The following is a 12,693-nucleotide window of genomic DNA, read 5'->3' on the forward strand; positions in this document are numbered from 1 at the left end:
CCCTAGAACATTAATGGAGTCATATTTTTAGGATTCATTATGGTACGTATCAGAGAGGGCATCCACTGAGGAGTTGGAGCAATGAATTCAGTTCGTGTGCAGGTGTGAGATGGATTGGCTACATCGTATCATCACGAGGGATGGCGGCGGTTTTGGGCGGCCTTCATCCAGCAGTAGATTGACCATGACAGATGATGAGGATAAAACGAGTATTTTATCACTAATAATAATCTTATAACGAATAAAACCAAGTAATGTCTGCAGACGGCTGTTGCCACATTTCTCTACTCATATCAACAGGGCAGGGTTTCTGTAGCAATGATTGCATGTGCTCGTTGTATATTGAGAACACTTGCATCAACATCATTGAAATAACGACGAATCGATCCGTCACTGAGTGAGGAACAGCAAGCAGTACAAGCATACAAGTTAAGACTTCCTCGCACTACGCAGATGCAATGGTCGGTGATGCTTTGCGGTTTTTCTTTTTCTTTGTGTCAACGTCGCCACCTTGTGTTCATTTAGTGCAACATCATCAAGCACGACTGTGGAGCAATGTCAGACGTGCGGGGGGGAAGCAGATTGTTTTATTTTATATACACACACACATACACTGTATCTAAAAACATAGGATAATGTGAAATCAAGCAATAAAATAAGATAGTTATGCATCGGAGCTCAATTTCTTGAAGCACTCATGTGGCGTCGACCAACATTGTGCGGAACTTATTTTTTCCCCCCTTGCACAGTGATGAACAAATTCTTTCACGATGTAAAATACAATGCAAAGACGTTAATTTATCGACTGGAATGACAGTATTAGTGCTAGGATTAATAATGAACACTGCTTTTTAACGTACTGATAATTCCCTACACAAGACTTCATCGTAATTTCTGGACACGACTTTTGATTCGGGAACGGAATCGACATACGGGGGCACACGCAACGTGGATGTGGCTGAAATTCAGGGTTTAAAAATGAATAAAATCAGAGCATATTCTTGGTTCTTTCGGTAAAGTCACGTATAAAAGACAGCGTCCTAAATTAGGACGCTCTGTTTCTCCACCTGAAGACGGCTGCTTGCGTTGTGGCCGAAATGTCATGAGAATTGTATTTTTATTTTTATTTCCCTTCTACGTGACTTTACTGACAGAACCAAGAATATGAATCCCTGCAGTCACGAAAGCTTTAAATCGAAATAAAATCAGAGCAGTGCATCTCCTCTTCTGTGTACGTTACGTACATCATTGTAATACGAGTATACGATGCATCTATTCAGGGTTAAGTTCATCCAGATCTCTCCCAAGGCAGAGCTCAACAATATATTTCCCTGTCAAGCCCCACGCTGTCGATGGGGACTGGGCGTGGTCGAGGGGTTTGAGTGCTTGGGGAGCCTCGGAAGATATTCAAAGAGAAATTAAGCCATGGATTTATCGAAGATCAGAGTTATGTTCAAATGACTGATTGATAACTGGTAAAAAAAAACATTTTACAAAAGAGTAATCGATAGCGAATAACCAACAACCAAAGAAAATAACGTAATGTTTAATCTCAGCAGTAAACTTGTACTTAACGACAAAAAAACGCCTATCGGTTTAATAATACATTACCCGGTCAGTGCAAAACCAAACTCAAAGTTGTAATCACAACAAGAGAACAGGACGATATATATGTAAGCCCTCAAAAAATGGCTAAATTTACTCCAAAAGCTCCTCCACAGATCCAAAAACACCAATCCACGCAGAACATTGTCGTTTCTGGTGTACACAAAACACAAAGGGCCGAGCAATGCGGAGAATAAATACAAATATTTGAAAGCTGTGACAGGATTCATGAGAGTGGTATTGTAAAAGGACAGCCTGCCAATGCTTAGCCTGAAGGAATTGGCTGGTAACATCTGCCTTCCAAGCAGATTTATGGAGAAATCCTTCACTCTCCTATTACACAGTAATTAAATAGGGCTTTTTTTTTACAATGATGTTCATTACGTACATTCTCAAAAACGTAACACTTTGATTGTGCCCAAACAAATACTCTAAAACATGGTCCTTCACAAAAAAAACATTGCTCGAATTATAATTCATCGGGAGCATAACTTACGGGGGGAAAAACATAACAGTATATAAAGAATATGGAATATAAATGTTTATTTTTCAATAAAGTGTCTTCCTGCCGAATTTTATTGGCAGCATGTGTGTAAAAAGATGCAAAAGCACCATAGTACCAGTCTCTAAAAAATAACGTTTTGCATTCCCCCCCCCTCCTTCCCCCCACACCTTGGTGTTCATTCAACTTTTGGACTCTGCCACATAGCGTCAAAATCACGTATCCGTGTCCGATTTACAGTTTTGGAATTTGTCTCGGAGACTGTGCACACGCCTCAGTTGGCCCGAGGGTTGGCTTCCTGCAGAGGGCTTCGGAGAATCTGCGTCTCCACCTGCCGGGGTGCTCCGCGCGGTCTCAACACTTTTGAGCAGACACCCACCGCTGGCTGCGATGCCCGTGATGCCTGCGCTGAACTCCACCGTGATTTCTGCAAATGGTTTTTGTGGAGACTGTCCCCACGAATTTGCATTCACGGTGAGTATCTTTCTTGCGATGCTTCTGACCGGGACTTCCATGGTGGCTTGTGTCAGTCCAACCTTTCTGGTTGAGGTCATTTCGGGTGACGATGAATTCCCATTGATTAAAATGCGCGAACTGCACGGCAGAGGGGGCCGTGTGGTGATCACGACAGGGTTTTCGTCTTCAGCTCGTTTTACAGATACACTGGGTTGGCATGTGTCGATGTAATTTTCGGAAGGTTTTGGCTGAATAGACGTTAAGCAGTCCTGATGGTACATGTTGTTTGTCATCTTTGGTTCAATCACCGCCGTGCTTTGGATGTTACAAGGAACAGTCCTGTCAATGACAACTATCTTTTCCGTGTCTTGTAGAACGATTTCTGAACCACAGTATTGCGTGTGTTTCTCTGTGCTTTCATACAAATGCTCAGTGAGCCAAGATTTGGATGTATCAGAGTCATGTTCTTGGACATGATCTACCTGGTCAGTACTACCAAGAACAGCATTTGGACGAAGCTTCTTCTCTGCATTTATTTCTCCGTCTATCCTGTTTTTGGACGTACCCATACTGACGACAAAATAAGTAACACAATTTTCAACACTTTTGGATGTTGTCAGCTTTAGACTGGATCTCCGTTTGGTCGTTTCAGTTGTGGATTCTTTTGTTCCATCTTTGGTATCCTGAGAAGCCACACATTTTGAGCCAGAATGTTCTATAGGAACATGAATAACAGAACGAGTGTTGATTGCAATTTTACTTTTTTTATGCTCCAATTCCTTGTCCTTGGTTATAATTTCTGGCTCAGAATTTCTCCGCTCCAGAAGGGAGTATTTAGACTTAAGGTCATGCACAGTGGAACAGGTTTTGTGATCAGAAATCGCAGTCTCCTTTAACATGGTGGCGGCACAAGCAGTGTGTTCTGATGAGGTGGGAGATCTGCAATGATCTGGAGAGAATGGCCGTGGAAAGGCTGTAGACAATTTGCTTTTGTGGGCTGAGTTAGGGAGCGCCTTGCTGTAGCCCGAAAACGAGGAGGACCTAGACAGACCAGAGCTGCAACGGGCATGTGGAAATCCGGCAACAGAAGATCTGTGAGGGCCGAGGGAAGTGACAGTTTGTGGGACAACATATGCTGGTGGTGACACAGGTGGGGGAGACTTAGGAGTGTAGCGATCATAATAAGACCGGCTCTGATCTTTTACAGCACCCGTTGGTGGGAATTGGCCCGTGAAAAAGGTTGGTCGCCAAAATCCAAATGATGATGGCATCGGTGAATTATGCTCATGGCGGTTTGATCTGTAAGGCTGCTGAGGCCCTGTCGTGGGATGTGCCTCTGAAGGGCTGGCCATCAAGGGAGACAGAGGTGGGCTTGTTGGGGTAGGTGAAGATGGCTCACTGATAGAAGTCTGCTTCTTGTTGAGTTTGTTCTTCAAGGCTGCCTTACGTATGTGTTCTGTGGTTGGCAGCATTGACGGGGCAGAATGCTGTTTCTTCATTGTGAGGTAACCTTCAGCTCTTGAACCTTAAATAAGAGAAACAACATATGCAAGGTAATAAATGATCGATGTATGTCAGAATTCGTAACTTACTGCTCATAGCAGTGAGCTTAAATTTTTACCGTACCTCCAATGGACCGTTAGACACACGCTAAAGAATTGTTGATGAAACTAATAATGATGGTTCACAGCTGATCGTTACCATAATGTTCATGTTAACAATTGAAACTTAAAAGTGGGTGTGTGGCTCAGCGATCAATGTGCTAAGCTGGCACCACTGATATATCATGGGATTGCATTTGAGCATCTGCTCACGATTAAAGCACGTTTTCAAGTGTAGCGTTTTGATGGTCGTTCGCCAATAAAAGCATGAAAAAAACCCACCAAATTATATTTGGTTTAGCACTTTATTTGGCAAACTTCTACCTCCAAGAATGATATATTTCTGAGTATAATGTGATTAAAGTTTGACTCTGCAGCATGGCAGGTGGGAAAGCGTCACTCTTTAGTGTGGAGGTCACTTGAAGATATTTCAGAAGTAGTTCTGCTTTATCTCCTTATGCGGACCACTCTCCAACACGGGGTGATGCACTGCTAGCTGCAAAGTTCTATAACGGAAATGTATTTGTCTCATTACATGGTTATGTTTTTTACAAATTTGTAATACAATTGAGAAAATGTGTTTAAAAAAAATACACGTCACTTGACATTGAAATAAAACAGCACGTGTTTCGTAGATAACACAAGTCAACATCACATACCGACAGTGGCCCCTTGCAGCATCTTGTGTTCCAGCAAAGCCGCCAGCTGCTGGCTGGCCTTCTTGCGCTGTTCTCGGTCTACCTCGTCCCTGTCTGTCTGCGCCTGGGCCTTTAGTCGCTGGTTGTACTGCCTTGCCATGTGCAGCACGTGGGCCCGGCTTCGCTCTTCCTCCGTTCTGGCTCTGCTCGTTTGGCCGTTACCGCCAGGGCAAGAGGCTGTGCGTTTGGTAGCACACGTGTCTTCGCGTGTTTTTTTGGCAAGTCTTTCTTGAAAAGTGAACGTCTCTTCTTCTGTATTCTTTGGATGAAATGTGCCGTCATGCCGATGGCAATCTGGGACACGGGTATCGTCTTCCACGATGCTGTGTTGTGATTGTGGCGATTCCTTTGTGTTGTGTGTAGCAGCATCACACTCTGCTTCTTCTTCCTCTTCAATAAACAACGGTTCGAATTTATCAGTGCAATCAGGAAAGTCCTTAATGTCAACGCCCTGTTTTTCATGCCCATCAGAACAACCCAATTCATCTGTTGGTGAAAAGCCATTTGGTCCTAAATTAACACAAGATGTTACATTACTCTGCAATTGTACAGTTTCTGACAAGTCCTGGCCTTGTCGGCCGAGGATGCTATTTGTCGCAGTATCTGGCTGTATCTCTACAGATCCGTCAGCACATGCACCACCATTTTCAACAAACAACTCCTCACTCTCAGATGTGCGACTAAGTGAAGTGCTACTCGCAAAACTGGAATGAGAGGCAGAATCTGTACAGGTGGGAACTGTGCAAGCACCCGTGACCTCTTCCTGTTGAGGATCCCCAGTTGTTGCTTCACCTTCAGAGCCGCTGACGCAGTTTTCTGTTTCAGAGTCGTCATCATCATCATCCTCATGGGAACTTTCATAAGTGCTTTCCTTTATCCTCTCCATGAAATTATTACGCAGCATGTAGGCAATGGACGATGGCTTACTCACAGGCTCCGATGAAACGGTTTGAATGAGAGGATTCAGCTGCTGGTCCACAGTTTCCCACACGGGCTCAAGTCCTGCAGAGTTGCCGCTGTTTCGTAACAGACTTCTACTCGGGGGTTTCAGTTCAGGGCGATGTGCTGAGTTTTTAGCCAGGCTGCTTATTTTTAAAACAGAATTTTTCACAACGCCCTTCGGAATGAACGCCATGCTCTCTCTCTTCTTGGAAACAGGCATTGCCGATTCTTCGTTTAGGTCAAAGTTCTCATAGAAGCTTTTGATCTTTTGCAGGAGGAGCCTATCCTTGTTGTTTAGTGTGGAGAAAGCTCCACTCTCAGCAGCACTTGGGGCTCTATTTTGAGGATTGGGCACGGTTTGGTATCTCTGCAGCTTTGGCCTTTTTACAGTTCCGTTGTACGGTACTTTATCGTTGCCTCCATCATAAAACAATTCAGCAGGTGCTTGCTTTGGCTCAGTGGCATGCAGGGTTTCACATGATTGAACAGAAGGATTGGGATCAGACTTTTGCACAAGAGGAGATGTACTTAGAGCGGTGACGCATTCAGTTGCGTCAGAGCATTCCGCATCGGATGGAACATCATGCGACATATCGTTAAAGCTCTTGCTTTCAAACTCTTGTTGTGCTAAAGTGACAATTTCAGGACTTGTGGACCTTGAATTGGTTAGAGTTGCCGAGGTATTTTCTTTCATATGCAAGTTTTCCCCTTCTCCATTTTCAGTAGCAGGCATCAAATCCCCAAGGGAAAAGTGCTCAAGTTTTTCATCATCCATTCCACCGTCATCCATGATTTCATCAGTTAATGCACATGCACCCTTGCTATTGATCAAACTATCCTCTTTATCCATATCAATATCTTCAACTGGCTCAGCACTTTCTGAACAGAAATCGTCAAAGAGAAACGATTTTGAAAATGAAGACTTCAACCAATCCAAGTTCAATTCAGACGCCAATAGATCCAGCATCACCTAGCAAGAAAACAGATGAGAGGCATGTCATGTTTACGTTACTAGACAAGTCAAGCACTATTTGCTTGTACGCAAGTTGATATCAGTGAAGATTAGGAAGATCATGATTACAATTACGATTGATATGATAATCGTGATAATTAAATAATCACAGTGTGTTCTGTAGATATTGTCTGAAAGTTAAAGTGAGCACCTGTGCTGATATTGAGGGCTCGAATACAGATTTGACCTCGGATTCTGAATTCTCTGAAACCCCATCGCTCTGTAGGAAGAGAAAAAATAAAACATCTCAGTAAACAGTAAAGCACTGTAGTACATGTTCACATGCTGTGCACATTTACACGGGGTGGAGCATTGGCACAAGGGTGAGCACAAAGTGAAACATTCCCGGTGACCTGAATTCAATTCCCAGCTTACATCAGCGGCGGGTTAAATCTGAACTGCTTCTGGCTCATCTTCGCCAACCTTTACTGACCAGCATGGTGAAAGATGGTAAAGCCTCTCCCATAGCTGGCATGGCGTGACGAGGCTTTAATCTAAGCAGCATACCGACAAACGGCTTAATTAACATGGACGTTTAACAAGCAATTGGCTTACCCCTCCACAGCTGTCATTCCCTTTACGGAATTTGTCCTCTCCTGGTCGTATCTTGCTCTCACTGCTTGCGCCTTCAAAATTGTGGCCGCCAAAATCATCTCCCCACGCATCGAGCTCGTGCTCACTGCCCCGCCGTGCCGGTGCCGGCAAGCTGTCACAACTGCGGTGTACGTCTCCCCTGCGAGTTCCTTCGCCCGCATCCAGGCTGTCGTTGCTGCAGTGCCTGCGCCTCGCGAGGCAATTATCGCTGCCGCCGTGCCGAGGCCCTCCCGCCGCGGGAGGGCCACCCTTCTCCAGGCCGTACTTCCTGGGGCCCAGGAGCGGGCTGTCCACTTCCAGGCTGGTCATGCTGCCCCGGCTCAGGAGACCGGCCACCGGCTCAACGCTGTCCAGGCCGTCGCAGCTCGAGTGATGCTCCTGCGTCTCGCCAGCCTCCAGGAGCTCCGAGCTGCTGCTGGGCTCGAACGACTCGCTGTCGCTGAGGAGCTCCCCGACACTGCCCGATCGCTGGGGAGGCACGGCAAATGTCAGGCGTGATGCTTTGTGCGCAGAAACGGAGCATAAGAACATGATCTAGCATGCGTTAGTTTTAATTAAGCAAAGTTGTGATATTTTCTGTGACGGTCGCTTTTTTGAAGAGTACATGTTGATTTCTTATTAAGAAGAATTGACAATTCGTATGATGGCCAGTGGTCAAGACTCGTGTCGGAGTTGCAGCTAGATGAGAAACATGCCCATGAGGACATCCACTCTGAAGGTAGAGCAGTGAAATCAGCTCGTGTGCAAGTGTTCGATGGAATGCTGCATCACGGGACTGTGGGAGATGGTGATGGCTTGGCAGGACCATCATGTGGCCATGGTTTGATCGTGGCTGATGATGTTTAAATAAATAAGTTATTGCTGCGTATGAACATTTATTGCAATACACTTACCATTCTCAGATCTACTTCAGTCCATCCAGTCACAGTGCAGGATATGTAAATGAAACCAGACATGAAGTCAGCACAGTACAAACATTTCCAATTTCAAAGGGACATTATCATGACAATACTTAAGGATATTTATAAACTTTAGGGCCCTTGTGATTTTATTGTGATTCCATGCCTTTCTTGACTGACCACAGTGACTACAAAAATATTCATTCTTTGCCTATGTGGCATCATCACAAGCACGGATAATAAAACACTCAACACCTTCGTCAATAACACTGCCCAAAAATGAAAAATTGATAGGTGGTATTTCAGGAAATGGCCCTTCTTCATAGCACACTCGAGGCCAGACAGACTGAGTGGATAAGAGTTGGAGACAGTACACAGTGGTCTAGATGTATTGTGACCCCCAATTAAATTCTCGAAAACTTTTTTTAAAATTAAGGTTTATTTAAAACAGAAATGAATATGCAAAGGAAAGAATGCGAGGGCTAAATTAATTGGGAGTCACAAGACATCGGAACCACCCTGTACTTTACACCAAGGGGCCTGATAACATTTATATATTTTTTTGTTTCCTGATGAACAGTTTTTAATCGGTATATGAATAGTTTCCTTTTGGTCGCTGTTTGAATGACAAACCCTTCAATAATCAAGGTATTTCTAAATAAACTCATTTGTATTCAAAGTATAATATACAGTATAGCCGGCACAATGCTTTATGGGAAGAATTGTTTGTGCGAGGTCAATGCATTTTTCGCTCACTGTGCTGCCAGATCGGAGTTCAGTACATTTCCACAACTGTCAACCAATTACGTATTTTTTTTGTCTTTTTGAAATTATATTACAATTGTCCTCACGTCATCATGTCATGAGATCATGTGTTCATTTGTAACTCTTGTACAGCAGCGAAAGTCCACGATGAAGGCCCATGGAAGGAGATAACAATATCTTCTTGGTTCTTTCGGTAAAGTCACGTAGAAGGGAAGTAATAAAATAATAAAAATAAAACAATAAAACAATTCTCACGACGTTTCGGCCACAACGCAAGCAGCCGTCCTCAGGCGAAGAATGAGAACATTATCAAGCTAGGAGCTTATATAGGTGTAGCGAGGAGGAGCGCCTTAACAAAAGAATGTGCATATGAAGAGGAATTTAGCATACCAATGGACAATGCGTAGGGGGTGGGCGGAGGGGTTTCAAAGTCCCATTATGCCCATGCATTATGCAGGATCAACAGCACCACGGGGGGGGCGCAAGGAACAGCGTTAATAAAGGAAAGGAATGTTAGTGATATGTAGCTGCATTTACCAAACAACCACGTAGAAAACCGAAGTGAAAACTACATAAAAAACTAAAATATAAACTGATACTTACTATACTCTACAATAAGCTGAGTTACTAACAACAAATAATAAAATTACAATTCTACGTCGTAAGAAGTATATAATATACTTCCATCTAAACTTTATTCTCTTAGCATATACAGTACTATATACTGCCATAGATAAACCCAACATTAAATTATATACTGTATTGCTGTAAACCACCCTATACTTTATACATTTTAATATAACACTATGTATTATTCAACTCACCCTAATGTGTATCGAAATGGTTTATTACGTCCTTCCAATGATTGCTAAGCCTGAATCCATCTTCTCGGTTAAAATTGTCTCTGTGTTTGTATATGTGGATCGCCTCATGAACGAATCTCTCATGATAGCCAGATGGCTTGCAGAGAACCTCCGTCTTGGAGAAGTCAATGTCATGTGAGCCCACTGAGTTGTAACAGTGGTCTGCCACGGCTGAGGTGTTTGTCCTACCGTGTTTTAGATCAGCTTTATGTTCACGAATGCGGTCTGAGACGTGTCGTTTGGTTTCCCCAATGTAACTGCTACCACAGAGGCAACTTAGTTTGTAGACGCCAGGGTACTGTATGTCTGGAATCACATCTTTTACAGATGGTACCAGATCACGGATTTTATGTACTGTGTTGAATCGGACCTGGATCTTGTGTTTAATCAGGATTTTGGAGATCTTTTTTGTGACCCCAGCAATGTAGGGTAAGGTGATGGTCTTGAAAGGCTCCTCAACAGGATCTTTCTTGATGGTTGGAGTGATGGCTTTGCGGATTGTGTAGTCGGAGTAACCATTAGCCTTAAGAGCTTGGCGTACGTGTTTGAGTTCACTGGAAATGTGTTCATGGTCGGAGATGCATTGGGCTCTATGATATAGAGTCTTGATGAGGGAATTCTTCTGGGATGGATGGTGGTGGGAATCCGGTTTTAGATAAGCATCCGTGTGGGTGGCTTTCCTGTAGACAGAGTGGCTCATTGAACCATCAGGTCTCCTTTTGATTAGGACATCCAAAAAGGGTAGCTTGCCATCATTTTCGACTTCCATGGTGAATCTGATGGCTGGGTGTATGGAATTGATGTGGTCGAGAAATTGGTCTAGAGCAGGCCGGCCATGTGGCCAGATGACAAAAGTGTCGTCTACGTACCTCTTCCATAAGGTCGGGCGTAGAGTGGCAGTCTGGATGGCGTCCGTCTCAAATTTTTCCATGAAGATGTTGGCTACAACCGGAGATAGGGGGGAGCCCATTGGGGTGCCCTCAATTTGCTTGTAGAAGGTTCCATTCCAGGTGAAGTATGTATTGGTTAAGCAGTGTCTCACCAGGGCGGGTACCCCAGCATTTAATCCTTGATGAACCAAGTCTTCAATGATTGCGATGGTGTCAGGCACAGGCACCTTGGTGAACAAGGAAACCACATCAAAACTGACAAGCAGGTCCTCTGGGGACAGGGCAATCCCCTTGATTGTCGATACCAGGTCAGTAGAGTTTAGTACTGCAGAGGTGGTTTTTCCAGTGAAAGGCCGTAGTATTTCGGACAAAAAACGAGCCAGTTTGTAAGTGGGGGAGTTGATAGTAGAGACAATGGGACGAAGAGGTGTATCTTCTTTATGTATCTTTGGCAAGCCGTACAATCTTGGTGGCCTGGCTGCAGAAGGTTTCAACGAGAACTGTTTGGTCTGATCAATTAATGCGGTTGAAGCAGAAATGATGTTGTTGGTTTTGGAGACGAGGCTGTTGGTGGGGTCTCTTTTTTTTAATTTACATGTATTTTTAAGGCGTCTTCCACTAATGATATCTGCACATATATCAAGAAAATTCCCTTAAAGTGACTTTTTTTTAAACCACACACTAGGGGGTGCTGCACTTTCCCACACATCCTGCTGTAGGGGACTTGTTCATCACGTGGCAGTCAAAGGAATATTTAAACAACGAAATCTCACAGCTGGGATTTCAAAACCAATTCTAACACGATAACCCTTTCGTGTAGTCACTGGCGACCAGGCTAAGACCATTAACTGACTCCACTTTGAGAACCCAGTTTGACTTCGCAGTGGTCCCACCACGGATTTGATCACGTGATCTCAGTGGCGTCAGCTACTCGTCACCAAACCTACGCACAACACAAGAACTGCGCACGAGGGGGCGCTCAAAGAGCAGGCTAAGGCGGAGGCCGTTCGAGCTTTGTGCTTTCACTGCCATCTGCGTCTTCATTGTCCAACTTCGTTTATGTTTGCCCTCAAATATTTGCTCAATCATAGCACGTACAGCATAGGCCTCTATTACATGGCCGCGCAGAGTACTTACAAAGATGCTCTGTTTTGTGTCAATAAATAAAGTAATATTTATTCATTGTGGTTGAAAAATTAGCTTGTTATACCAGCCCATGATTACCTATTTCGCTAATACTGTCACGAGACTGTAAAGTACACAAGCAGACAGCTGATAAAACATTTGGCATTGTGCCGACAGCAAAACTTTTGTAAGCACAGTAAATGTATATAAATCAACACCCCACAATGTCCCTTTGTTTACCTATATATTGTTTTAAGCCAGTAACATCTTGAAGTGGTTACGTGTTGAAAAAAAGACTAAATTATTTCGTACACTTGCGCTTTGTCTCACTAATTCCTTAAATACATTTTCGAAGGAATTAATTCTGCAGAGATTACTTAAGTTCACCCTAAACCCACACGGAAACGAGAAACAAAACACACCGAGTGGCTCTAAAGTTCTTGCTTTTCTTGTCGCAGGTTCTAAAAAACGGGAACAAGAACATTTGAAAATGTGAATAATAATGTCACCAAACGCACACGAAATAAAACATTCACAATTACATACTTTCTAAGATATTACTCAGAGTAATTTTGAACCACAGCCCGACAATTAACGTGATGCATGCAACACAGGAAATGGCAAAAACTGAATACTGGAAAGTCTGAAAGATGTCAGCAGACACAGCTTAGGGTAACCTGTGTACAAAATCCCATGGCAGTGATGGAGGGAGCTGGAGGGGGAAGAGGCCCCCTGCTGAAA

General features: G+C 43.7%; 1 protein-coding gene across 2 annotated transcripts in view; it reads right to left on the reverse strand.

Annotated features, from left to right (window-relative positions):
* Nucleotides 1-592: 592 nt before the first annotated feature.
* The window catches only part of LOC144933494 (uncharacterized), an 80,582-nt gene continuing 68,481 nt past the window's right edge, over nucleotides 593-12,693 (reverse strand). For both annotated transcript variants that reach the window (XM_078858306.1, XM_078858307.1), the window contains exons 14-19: nucleotides 12,375-12,413; nucleotides 8,304-8,317; nucleotides 7,372-7,878; nucleotides 6,968-7,036; nucleotides 4,824-6,774; nucleotides 593-4,088 (exon numbers count right to left, since the gene is read on the reverse strand). In XM_078858306.1, the coding sequence (XP_078714432.1) occupies nucleotides 2,323-4,088; nucleotides 4,824-6,774; nucleotides 6,968-7,036; nucleotides 7,372-7,878; nucleotides 8,304-8,317; nucleotides 12,375-12,413 (4,346 nt within the window). In that variant the 3' untranslated portion in view covers nucleotides 593-2,322. The remainder of the gene's footprint in view (nucleotides 4,089-4,823; nucleotides 6,775-6,967; nucleotides 7,037-7,371; nucleotides 7,879-8,303; nucleotides 8,318-12,374; nucleotides 12,414-12,693) is intronic.

The sequence above is a fragment of the Lampetra fluviatilis genome, chromosome 7 (assembly GCF_964198595.1).
Source record: "Lampetra fluviatilis chromosome 7, kcLamFluv1.1, whole genome shotgun sequence".
Classification (NCBI taxonomy): Eukaryota; Metazoa; Chordata; class Hyperoartia; order Petromyzontiformes; family Petromyzontidae; genus Lampetra; species Lampetra fluviatilis.